General features: G+C 39.3%; 1 protein-coding gene across 2 annotated transcripts in view; it reads right to left on the bottom strand.

The window, feature by feature from the left end:
- LOC127789980 (YTH domain-containing protein ECT1) overlaps positions 1-24,172 on the bottom strand; it is a 39,901-nt gene that overhangs the window by 5,036 nt on the left and 10,693 nt on the right. The window contains exons 2-6 of one of the 2 annotated variants that reach the window (XM_052319138.1): positions 15,202-15,277; positions 14,921-15,086; positions 12,721-12,785; positions 12,090-12,608; positions 6,018-6,557 (exon numbers count right to left, since the gene is read on the bottom strand). In XM_052319138.1, coding sequence (XP_052175098.1) covers positions 6,018-6,557; positions 12,090-12,608; positions 12,721-12,785; positions 14,921-15,086; positions 15,202-15,213 — 1,302 coding nt within the window. In that variant the 5' untranslated portion in view covers positions 15,214-15,277. The remainder of the gene's footprint in view (positions 1-6,017; positions 6,558-12,089; positions 12,609-12,720; positions 12,786-14,920; positions 15,087-15,201; positions 15,278-24,172) is intronic. The other variant, XM_052319137.1, reaches the window with a different exon arrangement.

Genomic DNA, 24,172 nt, shown 5'->3' with positions numbered 1-24,172 from the left:
AAAGAGGGAGAGAGAGAAATGCAAGAAAATGAGGGAGAGCGATCGAGAAAATTGAGAGAGAGAATTTCAGAATTTGAATTAAAACTTCTCGTGTCTTCCTTGGGGACAATTAGCCTCTATTTATACTAATTCCCCAAGTCACGTGGGAGTTCTTTCTCGCCAAAAGCAATAACCACCTAGGTACAACCATACAAAGCATACACTTAGTGCAAGGCTTCTCGGCCAATGTTTTTCCCCCCTTAATCCCGTGTACAACATATTAAGTAGGTACATAACAATTTCCCACCCCTTGAGGAATTTCTTGTCCTCAAGAAATACAAAGTAGGTTAGCCACCCTAGGGAATTGCTTTAGCGAATCTGGGAGGTATTCCCAGGTGTTGTTATCTGCATGAAGGTTGGACCACTTCACCAGCACTTGGGTGATAGGTGCTCCATGCCTATAGATGACCCTCATTTCTAAGATAGCTGCTAGTTCTTCCACCTGTTCACTGGTTCCGATCCTTGGAGGTAAGCTTGGGCTTACTGCTTGATTCCCTGCAGATTTTTTAAGTAGGGAAACGTGGAATACTAGATGAATTTGGAAATTCCCCAGTAGCTGGAGCTTGTAAGCCACACTCCCCAACTTGGCTATAGTGGGAACGGGTCCATAGTACCTTGGGCATAGTTTGGATACAAGTCCTTCCATTATTGCCTTGAGGTAGGATGGTCGTAGCTTCAAATAAACCTCCTCTTCGACTGCAAATTCCCTTTCACTCCTTCCCTTATCAGCTTGTTGCTTCATTCTATTTTGGGCCACAACCAACTCCCTTTTGAGTTGCTGCAAAATCTCCTGCCTCTGTTGAAGGTGTACATCAACAGCTGCCACATTGGTAGGGTTGTGTATGCTCGGTAGGGCAGGGGGGGGTTATAACCAAATAGGGCTCCAAAAGGTGACATCCTGATTAAGTTGTGGTGGCTAAAGTTATACAATCACTGGGCTAGGGATAGCCACTTATGCCATACCTTAGGGTGTAAGAAGCATAAACACCTAAAGTAATTTTCCATGCACTGATTTACTCTTTCTGTTTGCTCATTGGTTTGAGGGTGATAAGCTGAAGACATACTTAGCTTGGACCCGAGAGACTTTAACAATGTTTACCGTAGGAGACTAGTAAAGACTTTATCTCTATCAGAGATTATGATGCTGGGAACTCCATGCAGTCTGACAACTTGGTCAAGAAGAACCCTAGCAACCTCTTGGGTTGTAAAAGGGTGAGTTAGGCTTAGGAAGTGTGCAAACTTCGTAAACCTATCCACCACCACCGGTATACAATTCCTCCCTTCTGACCTCGGCAGCCCTTCAACAAAGTCCATTGATATACTCTCCCAAGCTTGCCCTGGTATGGCTAAGGGTTGCAACAACCCTGGTGAAGCCACGGTTTCATGCTTGCACCTCTTACAGGTGTCACAAGCCATCACAAACCCTATTACAGTCCCCTTTAGTTTAGGCCAAAAGAAAAGTTGTTTAACCTTATGGTAGGTGTTTTGTATTCCTGAATGCCCTCCTAGTGGGGACTCATGCAGTGTCTGAAGTATCCTCTCCTTAAGATTTGAAGAATCACCAATTACCATTCTCCTTTGATATCTGATCAACCCATTCCTTAGTGTGTAACCCCTCTTGCTGGCAAGGTCTAATATCAACTGCTCCAATAGACATTTAAGCTGCTCATCTGACTCATAACTCCCGGTACCCGTTAGGCACTAGAGTAGAAATAGCAGCCAATTCTCCTTCTTGGCACCTTGATAGTGCATCAGCGACCACATTTTCTTTTTCTTTCTTGTATTGAATTACGTAGTCTAAGCCCATCAACTTGGTAATCCCCTTTTTGTGTAGCTAGGTGTGAAGTTTCTATTGTAGTAGAAACTTCAAGCTTTCGTGATCTATCTTGATTACAAATGTGGCCCTTTCGAGGTAATGCCTCCAGTTCTCTATTGCAATTAACACATCCAATAATTATTTCTCATAAACGCTTAGGCCCTCATGTCTCGAGGCTAGGGCCTGGCTGATGAATGCTAGAGGTCTTCCCTCTTGCATTAGAACAACCCCCACTCCTTTTCCACATAGATCAGTCTCCAACATGAAGGTCTTGTTAAAGTCTGGCAATCCCAACATTGGAGCCTTCTCATTGCCCTTTTTAACTGTTCAAAGGCTACCTCAACCTGGGGACCCCATTTGAAACCCTCCTCCTTAAATAATTTAGTCAACGGCCTACTTATCACTCAATAATTCTTGACAAACTGTCTGCAGTACCTAGTTAGGCCTTGAAATCCCCTCAAAACTTTAATGGTGGTTGGCCGTGGCCAAGACCTCATGGCTGCCACCTTCTTGGGATTCGTGCTAACTCCTTAGTTTGAAATGATGTAATCAAGATACTCCACCTGCTTTTGAGCAAAGGCACACTTTGACCTCTTTATATACAGTTTGTTGACCCTAAGGATTTCAAAGGTAGCCTTTAGGTTTGGTAGGTGCTAGTCAAAGGTTTGGTCATACACCAATATGTCATCAAAGAACACCAAAATAAAGTTTTTGAGGTAGGGCTCAAATATCTTATTCATCAAAGATTGAAATGTGGCTAGGGCGTTGGTAAGGCCAAAGGGCATTACCAAAAACTCATAATGGCCCTAGTGGTTCGAAAGATGGTTTTTGGTATGTCTTGGGGTGCCATTCTAATTTGGTGATAGCTTGAACGAAGGTCAAGTTTAGAAAAAATGTTAGCATCCCTCAGTTCATCTAGTAGGTCTTCAATGAGTGGAATAAGTAATTTGTTTTTAATTGTCATGGCATTTAGCTAACGGTAATCCACGCAAAAATGCCAGGATCCGTCTTTCTTTTTGACTAATAACATTAGGGATGCAAAGGGGTTGTGGCTGGGTTGGATCAAAGATTTTTGTAGCATGTCTTTAACCATTTTCTCTATTTCAGTTTTTTGGGTTGGGGGGTACCGATATGGTCGAGAACAAGCTCAAAGTTGGATTTCAGGCTAATGGAATGATCATAGGGTCTAGGAGGGCGTAGGGTACCAGGGCTCCTTAAAAAGATCCTCAAATTCAACTAAGAGCATATGGAGTAAGTCAAGTTGTTTTACCTCCCATTCCATCTGTGGTGGATTGCTGACAATCAACATAAGTTCATTCCTCTAGTCTTAACTTCTTCCTCGCATTCTTTTACGGCCTGAATAGAAAAAAATTGGGCCATCTGAGTCATCTTCTGTCTAAACATCTTCTGCAGGCGTTTCCACATGATCATTTTGCACACTCCCACCTTCTTACTACCTATTAGGGTTATCTTTATTCCCCCCTTCTCAAATGTCACCTCCATCTTATTAAAGTCAAAGCATATGGGGCTCAAATGCTTCATCTAGTCTACTCCCAACACCACATCACAACCTCCTAATTTGAGCAACCTCAAATCGGCCTCAAATTCCTCCCCATGCATTTCCCAACAGAAGCCAGCACAGGCTAACTTACTCATCACCTTATTCCCATTCACTACTATTATTGTGAGAGGCTGAGAGTTAACCAAAGGGCATTTCAATTTCTTGGCCATCCCTTCATCCAAGAAACTGTGGATACTCCCACTATCGATTAAAATCATCAGTTTGCTATCCTCCACTTTCCCCTCCACCTTGATAATCTTGCTATTTGTCAATCCTCTCAGTGCATGTACAGATCTCTCCCCATTATCCTCCTCTACTCCTTCTGGTACCTCATTCATCTCCTCCTCTACTTCTTCACTTCCCTCTTCACCTTCTAGTAGGAGTAGTTGCTTCTTACACTAGCGGCCCGAAAAGTACATGTCTCAACATCTAAAACAAAGCCCAACCATCCTTCTCTATTCTATAGTCTTGTCCCTTTGTATCTTAGGGGCTAGTAAAGGCAGGCTTCTAGCCCCCTGCATGCCTCTTTTTACTTCCTTACCAAAATTCCTACTCACAGGAGTCAACACATTGTGTGTTCCACCCCTAGCCAATAGCTTATGTTTTCTCATCAGTGCCTCCACAGTCAACTGGTGCAATCTTGCACTCTCCATGGCATGCTTAAAGGTTTTAGGCTGTAATACCTTCACCATTGGCCTTAACTCTTTATTCAGACCGCTTATGAAGCTTAAAACAAAATAAGCTTCAGTAAGATAGGGGTTGTGGTTGAGCATGAGTGCCCTCAACTCCTTAAACCAACATTGGTATTCCAACACAGATCCCCCTTGCCGAATCTTGTTGAATTCTTCCACCACATTTGCCAAACCTCTTTTCCCAAACCTTTCACATAATTCCTTTGCAAATTCAGCCCACAGACACACTTCCTTCGCCTTAGACCATCCCTAGTACCAGGCATCACCAACATCATTGAGGTAGGTTGTAGCTAAGGCCACCCTCTGTTGATCTGGAATTCCATACCACTCAAACATTCTTTCGCACCTTCTGATCCACCATCTAGGGCTAACCGCATCAAACATGGGGATATCTAGCTTTGGCATAGGGAACCTTTGATGGTTATGCCCCCCAATTCCTCTTTGCCTACGTTCTCCCACATTCTCTCCTACTTCCGCTGGATCATCTCCAATTTCAGAGGTTCCAAGCATCCTTTGATTCATCCCTTGTCTAGGGAGAATCGGTTTAGACCTCTCTCTTGGAGGAAAATCAAGGGAAAGTCTTATTGAATGTTGTCCAACAAACATCATCATAAACCCCTGTAACTGCTCCCTAATTTGAGTCCCAACCTCCTCTCGGATCTGAGTAACCTCTTCTCGGATCTAAGTGACCACTCCATCCAATTTCCGAACAATGGAGATCGCTTCTTGGTTGCAATTGGATCCTACCTCCAACTAACCCACTCACGCTTGTAAATCGGCTGTCGTGGAGCCAAATTGTTGTAACTACATCTCCATATTCTTCATCCGTGTTCCCTCCGCCATCAATCTAAATTCACCACCAATTGATCCAGCCTAAGACATGCTCTAATGCCAAATTGTCAGATCTTAGAGATCTGATGAGTTTTCGAGAATTCTTAGGAGAATTCTAGAGAACAGGATAGAATTTGAAAGAGAACAAAGAGGGCGAGAGAGAAATGAGAGAAAATGAGGGAGAGAGATCGAGAGAATCGAGAGAGAGAATTTTAGAATTTGAATTAAAACTTCTTGTGTCTTCCTTAGGGACGATCAACCTCTATTTATACTGACTCCCCAAGTCACATGGGAGTTCTTTCCAGCCAAAAGCAATAACCACCTAGGTACCACCATACAAAGCATACACTTAGTGAAAGGCTTCTCTGCTGGTGTTTTTCCCCCCTTATTCCCGTGTATAGCATATTAAGTAGGTACATAACACCACATAAGATAACTTATCTAGATCACAAAAATCGCAGGCGCCATAATAATCCAATACATCCACAACTTCTCCAACCTATTCTTCATGTGCCCCTATTTCATGGTCATCAGGGCCCCTATGCTCCCCATCAAGCAATGATCAAGGTTCTTTATTGCCTATCACCTCAAGATAAGATATCTGATCTTTTGCCTAGACTTTCTGCAATCACCACTTCCTTGCCAACATTTCATCAGCATCTAATCTCCTCAAGAGAAGATATCTGATCTTTGCCAACATTTCATCAGCATGCATTATTTTAAGCATTTTTCTTTCTTATTTATTGTTTAATTTCTTATGTATAAATCATGCAGAAGATATCAAACATATGAAAAAGGGTTTTTATAAGCTCTATTGTCAGTGCTATCTAGCCAATTCCCACTTAGCAGGATTAATGCTTGATATGTTATTGTCAGTGCTATAATCTATAATTACCATGATTCTCCAGTTAACTTTCCAATCCAAAAATTATCAAACATAACAAAACCAAATCTTCAAGAAAACATGTTTTGCAACTATCCTAGTAAGCCGTAATGTTTTCTGCTAAATATTAGATAGAAAATCAATTCAGAATTTTTTTTTTCACTCTGATAAGACTTCAAAATTGATGGAAATTACCGAGAAGAAGAGAAAAATAGGACAGCTGCTCTGCTTCTCCTTTGCTTCACGGTAAGCAGCATCCAATTTTCTGTTTCCATTTGGTGTGCTAGCCCAAATACCATATTTAATACTCTTGTGGACATTATCTTCGTTGTAAGATTTGATGATAAAGAACTTAGCATCCTTGTAATCTGTGACAAAATCTGGGTGGTTGTAAGACTCGTCAAGGGTCTTGGTTGTGGATGAGCTGTATTTGTTACCATCAGCTGATGCACCATTTTCAATGGCAGTCTGGCTCTTCAGCTTTGAGGCCCTTGGTCCACGATTTTGCTCATTGAGAATATCAAGTGTACCACTGCAATTGCATAAAGAGCTATCAGCCCTTCCACGACGTCTGCCATAATCAAGAGCAAGCCAACCCCTATCTTTTGTTCCCAAATGGGGGACTGATGCATTTACGAAGCTGGAGCCCTGATTAAAATCACTGTGCAGGTGGGCTCTGTTATAAGAATTTGAGCCAGATCCAAACCCATAGGATGGCCTTGCTTGTTGAGAATCCTGCACATTATAAACAGAAGGCACAACCAAGAAGAAGAAGAAGAATATAAGCCATGATCCTAGTTTGGATTCTTATTTCTTTCAAATTATGAAGTATCAAGATGGTTCAACAATACGACAGTGTTTTAGGAAACAGAACAAATTAAAATCCATTGAGGACAAACTTTTTGATATTTAAAATTTGTAACCACTGCATATAAAATATCACAAAATCCTTTTCTAATCCCAATGACGCGTTTTAAAAAATCAAAGCATATGTTAATTGCTAAATTTTTTCATTAATAAGTTTAATTCATACTACTGCCAAAGCAGCCACCCATGGAAGAGCTAATAATAGCTCATTCACCGAGCAGTCTAGCTCTGAAGATAAACAAGACTAAGAAATTTGCAAACACTATAGGACGTGGGATTTCAACAGCTAGGGGTCTGTTTTTACTTTGCTTTTCACTATTCTCTTTTCTTTTATTTATCCTTTCACATTTCTTATCGAACAAATGGAGGAAAATTTTCAAATAGATAATGTATGATCCTTTTGGACATCTATGAAGTTAGTTCCTAGTATAGGCGATCAACCATAGGGAATTATGCCTTTTGGAAAGAGTAGAGATACATTGACCATTGAATGAGGTAAATCAACAAACATATGCTAAGGCACATAATAGTCTACAATAAGAACATCATGAATTCTCTTGTAATGAGATCATAAAACTATAAATAAATAATTTTGATCACTGTATAATTTTAATTTAAGATTACATGCAAACCAGTTAAGAAATATAAAATATTTATTAAAGGAGTCACAGAATAAATAAACGCACGCACGCACGAAAGTATCAATCATGTCTAACAATTATTGCCAAAATCACATGTTCAATATATCATTATTCATTATTCCTAACAAAGGTGTCATGACCCTATGAGCAATAAAGGAGTATTATTGTAAAAGGGTATAATAGTTTGGTAAGGATATTTTAACAAGTGATTAGAAGCACATGGGAGCATGTGCTAGATTGTTAGAAGGCAAATACGCCTATATAAGGTTGTTGTAATAGGTTTGTTTCTTTATCCAGAAATTAAAGAACTGAATTTGTTTTCTCCTTCCCGAATTCTCTCCCCTTTCTTTCTTGATCTTCATCTCTTTCCCTTCTATTCTTCTAATCCCCCTAACACTTCTTCTAATCTCTCCCTCATTCTTTCAAATTCCCCTCTAATTCCCTTATGTTCTTGGCCTTAGATTCATCCGATTCCTAAACTGATCCTAAGTTAAACCCTAGGTTCATGACAAATTGATATCAGAGTGGTCATCCTTGGTTGTGTCTTCCGTAAAGTCGTTTAGTTCTCAGCAGCAAGGTAAGCTATAATCTTAGGAGATATATTAGATGGTTCCAACGGCGAATTCAACAGAGCAATCGTTCCTCAGCTGTTAATTTCCGACTGCTCTTGGTGTGAATTCTAGATCCACTTGAAGAAGGAAGGACAGATCAAAACAAAGCAAGCCATTCTCGAAATTTAACCGAGTCAAAGGAGGCAACTCACGGAGGCATCGCCAAGCCAACACTCCTTGGCGGTAACTCCTGCAAATAGTAACAGTAGCTCCTGCGATCTCAACAGCGAGTTTGGATTGGTGGAGTCCGACGACTAGGTGCGGAACCGATTGAGTAGTGACTTAAGAGATTCCACCCAACTTCTAGAGTTTTGACAACTTCACTTGGCCTCGGCATTGATGGACAAGCGCGACCAGTGATTGCGACCCAATCCATAGCGATCAGTTGCAATTGAATTCCAGCACTCTTGGGTGTTAGTTGCGTTTAACATCCAAACAAATTTCCGACGATTTTGGGTCGAAATTGAGGGCGAAATTGGTCAGAAGTGATAGGCGTGAAGTGGACCAAGTCTAAGGCGAGGCGGGCAGACCCAAAGCGATCGCAATTGTCTAAGATTAAGCAATCTTGGTTGAAGATTTAGAGCTAGGTGATTCTCGATGGCTCCTAGGAGCAATTCAACGACAGAGAACACACAGTTGCACTGGTCGATTGGCTTCGAGGGTGATCGAAGCTGGTTTGGTGGAAGTTTGGCAATTCTTGTTTGTCGTTGGGAGGTGAAGTAGGTCAGGCGAGTCCTCTGACCTGTTCTTGGTGGCTCTGAAGGTGGCGGAATAGGTCTTGGATCTCGGCTAAGAATCTCAACAATTTCGGTAACTGATTCTAGCAAAGCTCGGAGTAGTTGGGAGTGGATTGTTGAAGGCGAATTTGGATGGGTGATTCATGGTTGTGAATTCCAGTGCTCTTTTGCGGTAATTCCGATCCGACTTCATTAAGGTAGATCATAACGAAGCAGTAATTTCAGGCAATAATTACAATCAAATTCTAGGCTGCTCGTAAGTGTTCTAACGAAGCAGTAATTTCAGGTAATAATTACAATCATATTCTAGGTTGCTAGTAAGTGTTCTATTGGTGAGAAGTCGACCATGGGGAGCAGTTCATGCATGAGACAAATGGAGTCTCAAGGCCCGCAAAAGAAGGCTGTATTTTTAGCTGGGAACAATAGGAAACATAAGGAAGTCGGCCAAATGCTACATGAACAATTGCGGAGTTTGCAATGATACTTACTAAAAAATATCATCACAGCTTCCCTGCAGAATTCTTCGAGGATTATCGTGAAAGTTTTAATAAAGAGGACTTCCTAAAAATGGAGCAGCCGAAGGAGAAGTCAAGATTATGGAAGAGCGATTCATTGCTTACTTTAGATTTTGGGCAGAAAAAAAAGAATTTTGATTTCAACAACAATGACAAGAAGGATGACTGGCATTATCCAAAGAGAATCGGAAACAATTAGGTGGATAGGACAGCAGATGCAAAAGGAGAATTAAAGAACACACTGGTTCCTTTGGAAATGAAGTTCCCAATGAGGATGTTTCAAATGATACTCATGGAAGGCCAAAACTAGAGCTGAATGATGCAGCTACCTGGAAGACAGAGATAACAGAAGGCAGCCAGGAGTTTTTGGAGTTGGAAAAAAATTATCTGACTAAGATTGACAAGATAGAAGAAGAATTAATACATCAAAGGGCAATTACCAAAAGATTACAAGAGGAAAGTTGGGAAGTATTTGATCAAGTGACCAACGAAACCAAGGCCAACTTGTTACCCTTGGCATCTAATGCATAGACTGAAGGATTAGATAACTTGGAGGGTTCTTTATCAAACGATAAGAGGAAGACAACACCAGTAGAAGGAAGACTTGTTGATCCTAAACGATGCCATCATGTTGCTGCCAATTTTGAAGATGATGAGAAAAGGGGAACATATGCGATAGCTGGTCGGTTAGAGTTTCGAAATGATCGACATTTGAAGGCTGTACGGTTGCAGATTTCAGCTGCTACCTGCAACAAGGAGCAGCTAAATTCATTGAAAGCATTTGATGGGGACACATTGACAGGTTTTAGCATTATATTGGATCCCTAGACCATGGGTACTAGCAACCTTAATTTGGTAGCTATTGCAAACCCAAGGGAAATAGTATGTTACTCTTTGGAGGAAGATGCAGCCTTGTTTGCAATGATTATCATTTTTGTTTCAATTGAGAACCTAAAAATGAAGAAGAAGAGACCTAGAAGGAGGACAAAGGAAAGAAGGATGAACCAGATAGAGAAGGTTGGAATTGTATGAAGAGCCATGGCTACTTGTTGCAAGTTCTTGGGAACAAGAACTCTCTCAAGGAAGGAGGAATTGTCATGACCCTATGAGCAATAAAGGGGTATTATTGTAATAGAGTATAATAGTTTGTTAGGGATATTTTAGCAAGTGGTTAGAAACACATGGGAGCATGTGCTAGACTGTTAGAAGGCAAATATGCCTATATAAGGTTGTTGTAATGGGTTTGTTTCTTTATCTAGAAATTAAAGAATTGAATCTGTTTTCTCCTTCCCGAATTCTCTCCCCTTTCTTTCTTGATCTTCATCTCTTTCCCTTCTATTCTTACTTCTTCTAGTCTCTCCCTCATTCTTTCAAATTCCCCTCTAATTCCCTTCTATTCTTGGCCTTAGATTCATCTGATTCCTAAATTGATCCTAAGTTAAACCCTAGGTTCATGACAAAAGGGTACAGGCGTTATCTCTCATACACAAGCCGCAACGAAATGCATGCGGAATAAGGAATTAGTTTGGAATCCAAATGCCTAAAAAAATAGAAAACAGAATAAAAAATAAAAAATAAAAGAAGAAAAAAAAGAAGTTAAAGCAACCATTAGTAGAAACAAAAAAAAAAAAAAGAGGGAAAAGTGCAAAAACTAAAAAATAGGGATTAAAGAAATAAGAGAAAAATAATAATAAATAGGCATACCAACAAAAGTACTTTAAAATTGAAATGGCTCAACATAAGGTTTAGGTTTCTATTTAGGCCCTATTTAAATAATTAGTGTACGAGACTTGATGTGAATTAGGTTGGGAACAAAAGAAAAGTGCACATGCAGGAGGTGATGCGAGAGAGGGAACAGGTGAATGGTTTTTCCTTGGGGAGTGTGAAGTGCATGCTATTATATGCCAAGAAATGTTATCTAATCAAATGCTATTACATGAGAAGAAAAATGAGAATTGCTCTGTGAAAGATTGACAAATCATATTTCTGAAAATTCTCAGAAAATTAAGAATTTCTCAATCAATTTTCAGAAATATGCTTTTTCAATCTTTTATCCATAAAAAAAGAAAGAAAGAAAGATTGACAAACCATATTTCTGAAAATTGATTGAGAAATGTTACTATTGCAAATGTTGTTACTTGAGAAGGAAATTTAAAAATGTTCTGAGAATTTTTTTTTTTTTTTTAAGTGTTCTGAGAAAAATTAAGAATGTGAGTTTTAGAAATGGATTTAAAAAAATGTAATTGAGAAGCATTTCACTTAATGCTGCAAACCTAAGAAAAAAGGGACCACAAGCTTCCTGAGGTCATATTGATTTACAGAACATTATTGCATTCCTTCCAGCAGTTGTTAGGATCTTTGCTGAACATAATACTACATGCCCCACGTGAATTATTGGCATCCACTAAAGCATCACAAGGGTAGAATTTACTATTTTCTATAATTGGCTAAAATGGAAATCCTTTTTTAACAAAGAAAATATTTGAGTGGAACCCCAAAAAGGAAGTAGTTCAAGAAAGGGTTGCATTACGAGTTATGCCTGAAACCTAAAACTATAAGACTAGCTCACTATTAGATGTTTCTGAATGAGAAAAAAGTCTCTGAGTGAATGTTTCCCAATGAGAGTGAAACCACTAGCAAAAGTTGCTTAGCATAAGCTTCTAGTAAGCATGCCACAGTTTCAGAGATGAGAATGATTTAGATCTGATATTTAAAGATCCTATGCCCCAGACAGAATCTATTTCTCCTATTCTTCAGCTTTGATAGCCAACAGTAACTAATATGTGTGTGTACATATACTATTTTCTTGTCAGAAAAAGCAACACACAGAACAAACTTTTAGAGCATAATGAGATCTGAAAACATAAACTACACGTCCATAGGAAGAAGAACAAACCATTGCAAGATTTTGTCCAAATGATCCCAGGCCGCCAATTGTTTGTGGAGATACTGCAGGCGAAAATGCAGGAAGAACCCTCTCTCTGTCCAAGGGTTTTGGCCAATGTGAAGAAAGTCCACCAGATCCAAATGCATCAAATCCTAGCTGCAAATCAGGGAAACCAAGACTTGCAAGATCTCCAGAAAAGTTGCCTCTGCCAAAAGGCCCCACTGGGGAGGGATAACTAGGTCCTGGCCCAAAGATCATTCTATCATCTTGTTGGTCAATGCCCACCACTGAGTTCAGCTCCGGCTGAGAAAATGTTGTCGGTGGGCTGGCATACTGCATGCTAGGAGAAACCAGTTGCTGATAATATGGTGGCCCTGAGAATTGGTATTGCTGAGGGGAGTATAATTGGGCATCTGCCCCAACAGAAGGCAGAGGTGTTGTAACAGGGGAATATGGTCCATATGGTATTTGGGGGCCATAGCCATAACTGGTGTGAAATACAAGAGAAGGTTTGTCATTGTAGATTCCCTGAAAAGTATCAAACCAAAATAAGAAAGTACATAAATATACATATATATATATAGTGATATCTATCTATAAAATGTATATAGACATGAAAGTAAAAAGGATTCTAACTTACAGGAGAGCCAATATCCAACCGTTCAGTATTAACATATGAAGTGTACTCATCCCATTGACCAGGACCTGGAAATATATCAAAGATAGCATAATAACCCCTTCAATGTTATACGAATGGCATCAAGTACATAATATAAATTATAACTAGTGAAGTGGACTGACACACACCTCAATATAGCTGTACTTGTAGCTCAATGAGGGGAAAAAGTAAACCAGTAAAGTTGAATATCGAGAAGTAAAAATCTTAGTTGTTGATTTTTTTTTTTTTTATACCTGTTTCTCTTTTGAAGTCATTGTTTGACGAGCAAAATTTAGCAGTTGAAATACTGCAACAGAGATTAAAATTCTGGTCCTATCAAGTACACATTTTTCTTTCATTCTTCCATTTTTATTTTCCAAATGAGTGCAAAATAAATATTTTCGAATGCAAATCAACAACCCTTTGTCCCAACTACTGGAAATAAGCTAATTGAGATCCATTTCCCCTAGTTAACTGCATTAGAAAGCAGAATCTAAATAAAGCCTAAAGCAATCATGTCCTTTCTTATTGCCTTAAAACAGTGTTCACCTTGCTGATCCTCTATCGATTACTGCCACTGACATGGATCAAATCACTCCTCACTAGAGAACTGGTTTTTCCATGTTAACATACCATTATTTCGAATGGCTTTATTTACCTCATTTTAAATCTAAGCATCTCCTCAACAAAATAGGAAATAGATAGTATATTTGACAATTTAAATATCCAATAGAATTACTCAAAGCCAAGGAAAATGAAATTTACAGGGATCTACGTTTTCAACCCTACCTACTGCAGATGAGAAATGCACAAACCCTCTTCTTTTTAAGGTCATTAAGATAGTTTTATTCCTGGTATTAAACAGAAACTTCCCAAAAAATAATGTGCTATGGTCTTACATTTGTGCATGTTGATATTAGGACTTACAAACCAGGAACAATGAGAAGAAAAGTTCCACACAAACCCTTACACACTCACGAAATTAGAGAGCCAATAAAGTAATCAGTTATAACAGAAGAAAATATAAAAACAGTAAGCGAAAAATCAAACCACAAGATCGAGATTTATCCTGGTTCGGAATGCACTACATCCAGCAGTCCAACACCCACAGAGCAATCTTTATTCAGTTGAAATTATGATCAGTACATCAGCCTCTCTCCCTCATCTATATCCCCGAGTACAAACCTCTCATTCTCTCAAGAATACACAAGACTAAATCCTTATCACTTAACCTCTCTTTTCTCAAGAATGAAAACAGCACTCGATCACAGATGAAAGTGAGAACTCCCCTCTTGTAAACTCAACTGCCCCCCTGCCCTCTGATTTATAGAAAGTGCGGACACACCAATGTAACTAACCTACATTGGGATATTATAATTAGACCCCAAAAACTAACTAAATTACACTTGGTATTTGAAACCTAATTGTTCTAACTTCCAGCCGATGAATCACCAATATTTTACTGATCTCCTATCGCTCAAACTCGGGGCAAACACAGGAGTGCATGAATTCATATATTCCCTTCACTGCTAACTTGAACAGTCACCCTGAAATCTCAGGTTTGAAACTTGTTTACCTACCACCTGGGATTCTTTAAAGGTCCAGAATTAATTACAAATCCATGAAACTGAAGTTTGATCTGAAACCAATTTCCAAAGATTTCTACAGTACATTAGAAAGAGGCAAAAAATAACTTGCAGGCAGTACAACCCAACATAACTTACAGGCAAAAAAAAAAAAAAGGAAAGAAAAGACAAATGAACAATCACCCTGAAATCTCTGAATCTAGTTTACAAATGACTGGGATATATCCTCTACAGTTAAAGAAATTGATTGCAATTCAACGAGACTAAATTTTGATCCAAGGCATTCAAACCCTTCCAAAGCATGGCAAAGTACAAACTAATGTACCCACCAAACCATTCAAAGATTTCCTATAATGGTTATATCACCCAGAACCTTGAATGCTGTTCTTGGAGACAAAATAAACTCACTTCAGCTCTGCCTCAGAAATAATAGCTCCATGCTTATGTTCATAAATTTAAAACATATTCTCATTGTCCAGTTCATGTACTGGAAACAAGTAAAAGGTACTGGAAAACAGAACATGTGTTCTTATTGTCCAGTTCAGACAGGTTTTTTGTCAAGTATATTGAGTAATCCCATGCTGTCAAAAACGTACCTTTGTAGTAAAGTGCCTGAGGGGCATATACATTAGATTGATAGACAGGGTGATCTCCACCTAAACCAAATGATCCTGATTGACTAGCAGTGTCCCCCGGTTGACCTATCCCAGTATCCTTGGAAGCATTTGGAGATATCGACCTCCCATTAGTTGATGAAAGTAGCTGATAGCAGAAAACAAAATAACATATTATAATAAGAAATATTTAACTAGAGTCTAGACTTTACCAAAAGAAAAAAAAAAATGTCTGAAAGGAACAGCATTTCATGGATTGCTACCTGATCTTTCATTTTGTCTGATTCCACAGGTTTCTCTTCTGCATCCAAGATCAGTAAGCTAAGTGACTTAGTAGAGCTTTAGAAACACAGGCAGTGCAATTACTGACAAACCAAAGCTAATTTTGAAGATATGAAAAATTGAAGGAAGAACGTATGTGCACAGATCCAGAGGTGCACATAATAAATAGCATGAATATGTTTAGAAACAAATAACAGACCAAAATACACTGGAAAGAGCATTATCTGATCTATGAACCACAACCATTCAACAACATCAAACAAAACAGTGGCAAAGCCAGGATTTGAGGTCAGTGGTGTCAATTAACTTAGCTATCAAACAAAATAAAGTAATAACAAAAAGAATATGATTATAATAACATTTTAAACGTAAAAATATGCTATTACAATTGTCCATGATGAGTTTTCATATTTTGAAAGTGTTGTATAATTGCTCACTTCATTATTAAAACTTTTGATCATAAGCTTAAACAATCCAAATTTAATAATAGGCATCCAACAATACCAATTCAATAAAAATCAAATCAGAAATACCACAATCACTAATGTTCCAACTTGTTTCTCAAGCAATTGATTATTACTAAATATAATTATAAAGCTAAACAATTCCTAATCTAAAGTTAGGGTTAAGTTAGGGTTAAATTGTCTCTCTCTTCCACGTTGTTTTCTTATCCACTACTCTCCTTTTTTGTTTTATCCCATTATTTATCTCTCTCTCTCTCTCTTATCTCTTTCTTTCTCTCTCTTCTGGTATCATAGATGTCAAAGGCGTACATCCTCAAGGCTTAGCTAAGGGTGCCTCATTATGAGAGGTGCACCTAGGTGCTAAGGTTGTGCCTCACTGAGGCACAAGGCGCACATTGTAATTTTTTTAAAAAATTTTGATGATCTAAATCAGAAAAAATTAAATGAGACTTGAGAAAACAATAAAACACCGAATTGTTTAGTTAAATAGTGTTGGTTATTTGTTAGTTATGATTTTATAAGTTTGCATTAATCTCTTTATACATATATATTGAAAATAATGATGTGTAAGTATTTTTATACAATTTTTTTAAATGTGTGCCTCGCATCCAAAGGCCCGCGCCTTGCACTTCTAGCCTAGGCTCCAAGCACTCTTACAGCTCGGTGCGCCTTTAGCCTTTTGACAACTGTCTAGAATGGTGATGTTGTAAAAGGGAAATTGGGGATTCTATGTCAAAGAGAAGATAGGAGAAAAATAGAAGACAAAGGATTGTCTTCACTGTGGACCCCACTTGTCTTTTATTAATTTGGGGGTCCCACTTGTCTTCAAAGTGAGCAAAACTTATAAAGACACTAACTTTTTAAATTACATTGTTACCCCAATTTAATTTCACAAATTTACAGGCACATCACTTAACAATTAATTTTTTATTTGCTAGAGGGCCAATGCCAATTTTTCTTAATCACTTTTTGTAATTTTCTAATGAGTGAGATCAATAGAAAAAATTTCAGTTTTTCAGTGGGGTCAAACTATAGTTAACCTCAAATTTTACATATACGTAATATAAGTGGAAAAAGTTCCCTTGCGGTCAATTAACCCCACTCACAATATGCTGGCTCCATTCCTGGAACAAAACCCATATACAAGACAATCCTAAATAGTCTAACCACATTGACAGAAGAGAAAACAAGCTTTGACTGTTTCAACCCACAATTCAAATGATGCAAGAAAGAAGACAAATTGTAAGTAGAACTAAAGATTCACTTCCCAACACAGAAAAATGCATGCAGCTTCAAGGAACCACTAAAATAACTGAAAGGAGGATCAACAACATGCCACCTTGTTATGCCAAAAGAAGGCACACAAAATGGAACAACCACCTCAAACATTGATCCAGGCTTACATCATATAGTTAACAACTGAACATGGAACAGCAGAAATCCATTTCTGTTAACCATCAGCTCCCTGTCAAGCGAAAGAAGGGGAGGGGGTAGTATTTTCATAAAATAAAGAAAGAAAGAAAAGAAAAAAGGTCTTGTAACATCCCATATTCTAGCAACGTCTATGAGACATGGTGATTAGTGAAAAAAGGTTATTCTAAGTAATTAGATTTCCTCTTTTAAGTAAAATAACATTTGAGTAAAATAATGTAAAGGGTCCTAAAGTAATAAAGAGGACTTAAGAAGCTCAATGTACAGATTTGCTAAGTTCTGGGAAATTATAAATATTTTATTAGATTTCCCCTTTCGATTGTCACATTGATGTTGAAGATTGTTGAGATTTCTTAATTCCTGATATCTCCTTTCCTAAATATGTTGGACATTTCTTTTCCTGTTTTAGGAAATAGGAGATTTCCTGTTTTTCTTTCTTTCTTTTTTTTGTCTTTCTTTTCCTTTGTATATTGTCTTTCTTTCCTTTTTTTGTATACCTTGTCTGTTCTTCCTGCCGTTTCTTGTTGGCCTTCATCGCCATCACCTTCACTGATTTGGCCTTCATTGCCATTCTTGTTCCCTTCAATCTCCTTCATTGTTTTCTGGTTATTCCGTGGGGAGATGTCTGAGATTTCCAAGAACATGATGTCCAATCTTGGAGCTATTCTTGATTACCAGTTGACTGGTTCAAGTGGAGAGCTTCAAAGCGTCAATGCTGTTTATCGCTAGAATGGAAAGAATTATCTGCAATGGTCGCAGATTGTGAGGATGCTCTTGAAGGGAAAAGGGAAGATTAGCCACTTAGATGGGACTGGTCCGAGTACTGATGACCCCAAGTTCAGGGCATGGGATGAGGATTATCTGCAATGGTTGCAGATTGTGAGGATGCTCTTGAAGGGAAAAGGGAAGATTAGCCACTTAGATGGGACTGGTCCGAGTACAGATGACCCCAGGTTCAGAGCATGGGATGAGGAGGACTTGATGATCATGCCTTGGATATGGAATTCAATGCAGCTACAGTGTGAGATTTGGGTGATGCTTAAAAAAACCTACTCCATGAAGAAAGATGCTGCAATGATTTACGAACTGAAAACCAAAGTTTCATCAGCAGTACAAGGCTCTCTCTATTACTAACTATTACAACCATTTGGGCGTGTTTGGCCTGAAATAAATCATTATCAAGATCTTAAGGTGAAGTCTGCTGAAGATGCTAAAGTCCCACTTGAATTTCTTGAAAGGGATAGGATTTTTGGGTTTCTGGCGGGACTAAATATGGAATATGATCAAGTAAGAGTGCCAAGTGTTGGGAAAGGATCAGCTACCACCTGTTATGTTAGTTGAATATTGGGCCAATGTAATAGGTTGGAAGCATTGATTTAGTGGGCTGAGGCCTGTGTAAATAAAGGCCACAGATAAGCATAGCTGGAGGAATGTTCCAGCATGTTACCGGACAAGTTGTTAAGCAAGTGGGGAGGGCATAACCGCTTTTGGCGCCCATTTAGGCCATAGATCAGTATAAAAGCAACTGATCTACGCCTTTATCCATATGTTGAATGAAATCTGGAAATTAGTTTCCCTCTCAAACTCTTTCCCTCAATTCTCGTTCCCTCTTTCTCTCTAATTCTCTCAATTCTCCCATTCCCTCCTTCTCTCGCCTCTCTCAATCGATCGAGACTCTCTTGTCAGATCACCACCCCTTAGAGAGGTTTTCTCCATCATTCGAGCAGAGGAAACTAGGGAGAAATGTCATGCTTGAGACACAACCAACTGAAGGTTCTACCATGATGTCCAAGAAAGGTACAGATGGTAGAGGAAATAAGCCATTTAATCCAAGACAAGGGTAGAACAAGGCTGATTCCTCTAAACATTCCAACCGAGATGGATTGTGGTGTTCCTATTGCCAAAAGCCTCAACATACAAGGGATAACTGCTTCAAGCTTCATGGGAAGGCTCAAGTATTGGCTAGGAATGGTGGATTCAAAGGACAGAAGCAAAATGAATCCATTGAAAGGCTAAAAGGTTTGCTAATAAGGAGGATACTTCTCAAGAGGAATCAGCTGTCAGTAGAGAAGAATTCAGCAAAGAAGACATTGAAAGGCTGAAAGGTTTGCTTAACTCCCTCACCAAGACTTCTGGTACGTCTTTATTGGCTCAGAATTGTAAGTGTCTCATTTCTGATTTCTTTAAAGCTTCCAACATCTTCCATTCCCAATCATGGGTCACAGACTCTGGTCTACCGATCATATGACTCACTACCCAAATAAATTTACCAATTACATGCTTGTACCTGAAAACCGGAAGACCTTTGTAGCTGATGGTTCAGCTATTCCAATTGCTGGACATGGCAACATTAAAGTTACCCCTCTCCTTTCCTTACCTAATGTCCTACATGTTCCCAAACTATCAACCAATCTTCTCTCCATCTCCAAAATCACCAAAGACCTGAATTGTATAATCAAATTCTTTGATACTCATTGTGTTATTCAAGATTGGACAACGGGGAAGACGATTGGATTTGCTATGCAAAGGAATGGGCTGTACTATCTTGAAGGGACTAAAGGTGACTAAGATTGACAAAATCAGTTGTTACTATGCTCACTTGATAATACCTCCATCTCTCCAAAAAGGTCCAAAATTTGGCTTCATCATTTCCTTCTCTTCAGCTTCTTAGAACTATGTTTCCTTTACTTTTTTGGAACATTTCAATTGATAGTTCACATTGTGATGTGAGTTTGCAAAACATCATCGTGTATCTCACCCTTTAAGTTCAATAAAATCATCTAAACCCTTCTCTTTAATTCACTCTGGTATTTGAGGTCCATCCAAAATTCCTAATGTCACTAGTGCTAGGAGGTTAGTTTCATTTATTGATGATTATGCCTGTACAACCAAATCCTATGAAAGAAAATCTGATCTGGCCAAAATTTTTTCTGTATTCCATAATATGATCAAAACTCAATTTGGGAAAAATATTAAGAAGGTTCAATCTAATAATGGGAAAGAGTTTAAGAGGGCTCGGTCCGATAATGAGAAAGAGTATTTCAACCAATTTATGATCTCCTTTTGTCAAAAGCAAGGAATAGTTTGTGAATCCTCATGTGTTGACACTCCCCAGCAAAATGGAGTTTCTGAACACAAAAACAGACATCTCTTAGAGGTTACTAGGCGTTACTTTTTCAATCTATTGTTCCTAAACTTCTTTGGGGAGAAGCAGTTTAACTGCCTATTTGATAAATAGGCTTCCTTCTCATGTCATTTGCAATCAAAGCCCTCCAGGTATGTTGTCCCAGTTGTATCTTGAGAGTGTCAATCCAAGTTGTTTATCCCCAAAAATATTTGGTTGTACTTCATATGTACATGTCCAAAAACAATAGCACTAAGGTAGATCCTCGAGCCTAAAGTGTTTCCTCATTGGATATTCTAGTCATCAGAAAGGGTACAAATGCTACCATCCTCCTAGTCGAAAAATCTGTCACTATGGATGTCACTTTTTCTGAAACTAACCCTTTCTACTCAGACCAGTTCTCTCATCTTCAAGGGAACACTTCAAGGGACAATGAGAGTGTGGATTTAACTTTTCCTTATGCGATTCTACCTAGTCAAGCACCAGTACAACAGCCTACACTCACACCTAAACTTCCTTACAGAAGAACTCTCAGAATCCAAGTCATTTGAACCAGAACCACCTCAACTAGAACTGAAATCTCAAAATGTCCCTCGAAAACGGCAACAATCACAACCAAATCAAGCATCCAAGGAATTGATAGTTTATTCAAGACGTGTACAACCCAATCCAAACCAAAGATAGATCCATGATGCTAAACCAAGTCCAGGTTCTGAAATAACACTTTCTCCCTCATCTATTAGTGAGCAATCTGACCTTGATCTTCATATTGCAGTAAGAAAAGGAACCAGAAAATGCACTCAATATCCCATATTCGATTTTGTGTCCCTAAATCGATTGTCCCCTTAACATAAAAGCTTTCTTACCACTCTATATTCAATTAATATACCAAAAACAGTTCAGGAAGCTTTAAAGAATAAGAAGTGGGCACAAGCCATGAAACAGGAGATGAATGCACTAGAAAAAAATCAGACTCGTGTCAAGTCTCGGATCTGAGACTTTGGCAATTCTAAGAGACTGTGGGTTTTTAGAGAAGAAAGGAGGGAGAGTTTGAATTAGAGAGGGAGAAAGAAAGAGAGGGAAAGATCCGAATGCTTTCATTGATAGATCCCATCCTCTTGTACAATGCCTTTTATAGGCTAACACCCTCGGGTTGTTATTGTAACCGACTAGGTACAAGTGGCCTAAGCGGTAACCGCCAATCACATGCTACTATTCGTTTATTACAGCTATAGCTATGCATCTACAGCCTTATTACACTTATGCCCTTAGGCTTGTGACAGTCCCCTCCCCTTGAGATCTTCCTTGTCCCCAAGGAAGGTGAGTAGTTGAGTAGCTCAAGGAAATTGGTGTCACGACCCTAGGGTTTAGCTAGGGTCTAGGAAGGAATTGGGGAGGATTCGGGAGGGAAACAGAAAAGAATTGGAGAGAGATATACAGCAGAAATCAAAAGAAATGAGAGAGAATTAGGAAGAATGAGAGGGAAAAAGTAAGGAGGGAAAATATGAATTCACTATGTTATTTTCAGCATACCTTTTCTCTATATACTAGGGCCTATTTATAGGCTATTCAACAGTAAATGAAATATGGAAAATAGCACCCATGTGCTCCTAACAACTCACAAAATACCTCCTACTAACTACTACAACCTTATTACAATAATACCTTCTAACTATCCTTGAGTTGTGACATTCCCCTCTTCTTGAAAGGTTTCTTGTCCCCAAGAAACTTATTACAACCAAGCTATCGTTTCTTTATCCAATGCCCATCTTCACCCATTGGCTTCTTCTTCGTTTTTCTTTCTTTTCATCTTGTTTCGCTTTATCCTTTTGCTTCCTCCATTGCTCCAAATCAGAAACATATTGCTGAAAGGTTTTAGTGTAATCAATATCATGCAAGCATCCTCCCTTAACCTCTAACCATTCTTGAACTGCCCTCCATTGGTTATCCACTTCGATTAAGGCAGAAATTTCCTCCCAATTGACTGATTTCTCAGTTGAAGTTACCCGATCCATAGTAGGTAATTTAGCAACTCCTTCCATTCCTATTCCTTCAAGAGAAATAGATTTAAGCTCTCCACAATCTAAGGTTGTTGTGGTTGTTTCCACTCCAAGATCTTTGGCTCCCGGATTGCTAGCAAACATCTCAACTTCATCCTCAACAATTACCTCCTCCAACGGTGTTATATTGAGGGTTTTAGCAGTTGGATTTCCAGTACCAGAGAGAGTGCTTAGGATGCTGCCAACCGTTGGACTGCCATCCCCCAATTCTTCGATCCCTTCTACTACTTCAGCTTCTTGCATCTCTAGATTAACAGCCTTAGAAGCTCCATTGATCATATAGGTTTTGATCCTTTCTCCAAACCGGTTACACAAGTCAATTACAAACTGCGGCCAGCTCAATTCCACCATTCCCCAGCTCCAATTCTGGAACCAAACATATGGAATTCCACTCAGATTAGTTGCAGCCATTTGTACCTTCTCCTTTTTAGCTACTCGGTGTTGGTAGAACACCCGTTCACGTTGCCGGATCCACCATTTTAGCCTATCCCTGTCAAACACCGGAATAGCCAATGGAACAAGAGTGGGCAAATTGGCACTTGGAACTGAAGTCAACAAAGTCCAATTAGCAGTCTGAAATTTATGTGAACACATGATCAAAAAATCGTCCAACTGCCTACGGAGGTCCTTAATTTCCTTTGTTGCAGCAATTAGTTCTTCAGCCATCTCCTCAGTTCATTTCCCTGAAATTACACCCTACAACAGCCTCTTAATCAGCTTCCAAAGACCCTCCGGAAACTTATTTCGATACTCCAAACTCACCGGAATTCAGTCACTGAAATTGCTTCGATAAATCACCAAGACCTACTAATAATCGATCGTCGCAACTTAGTAGTTTCAAGTTCAGCCAATCTAAATTCACTGGAACCTGAATTCAGCAATCTATTCTGCCTCGGTCACTGCTTCGCCTCGACTACAAGCTAATCACTGCTAATATTGCTTTGGGAGCTGCCTGACTCACAGCCGAGGAACGATCGGTTCCATTGCAGTACTTCAAAGTCGCCTCCAGATCTCAAACGAAAATCACCGCTGGAAATTAATAACAGAGAAGTATCATTCCGCTCGCTGTAATTCCTCTAGATCGCCGAGATTCACCCCTGTACCGTTTATGATCGCACCTTCTTTCCCGACTCAGTCACATGCAATGACCTAGACCTGAATTTCCGCTCTTGACTGCGCCTGCCTTCTCGCCTCAACTACATGCAGCGAGTGTGCTGGAATCAAAATGATTCAAGGATCGCCCAGTCTCACCCAATCACCGACATCTACTTGAAATTCTTCTGAATTCTTGAATCGCCCACGCCTCTGCTTCAATCGCGCCTCAGCTTCGCCTTTCAAATCCGATTCACTTCCGATCAACGTTTGCTTTGCTCGGCTTCTCCATTCAAATTCGAGTTCAGTTCCGCCTTGCAACTAGTCGCTTTCTACCCAATTGATGCGAATCAAATTCCCCCAGCGGAGTTACCACCCAATCACCGTCCAATTGGCTCCAGAATTTCCCTGAGTTTGCTGCTTCTTGAATCTCCTTCCGTAACTTGTTCGATTCCACACCCAATCACCGACCAGCTTCTCATTTTCGGTGTTACTTCCGTTGCGCCCTCTGATTCGCTTGAAAATTTAATTCAATGTCCAGTTAGAACTCTTTCAGCTTGCAACGCCTTCCTGATTTTGATTCCGCGGCTAAAGATGATCTTTCAATTCCGAGCATCAACCTCCGTCAGACCTTGCTACGAATCCTCGATTCTGAAAGTTGCCTGATCGGATACGATTTTGCTTCGCCACACTTCGTCACTTCTTCTGTGATTCAACACAACTCAATTCCGAGTCACTCGCTTGATCTCAAATCACTCGGAATCCGCCGAATCTCAACACC

This window comes from Diospyros lotus, chromosome 14 (genome assembly GCF_014633365.1).
Source record: "Diospyros lotus cultivar Yz01 chromosome 14, ASM1463336v1, whole genome shotgun sequence".
In the NCBI taxonomy this organism is placed as follows: domain Eukaryota; kingdom Viridiplantae; phylum Streptophyta; class Magnoliopsida; order Ericales; family Ebenaceae; genus Diospyros; species Diospyros lotus.
The sequence above is the reverse complement of the archived record's forward strand: the minus strand, read 5'-3'. Positions and strand labels throughout refer to the sequence as shown.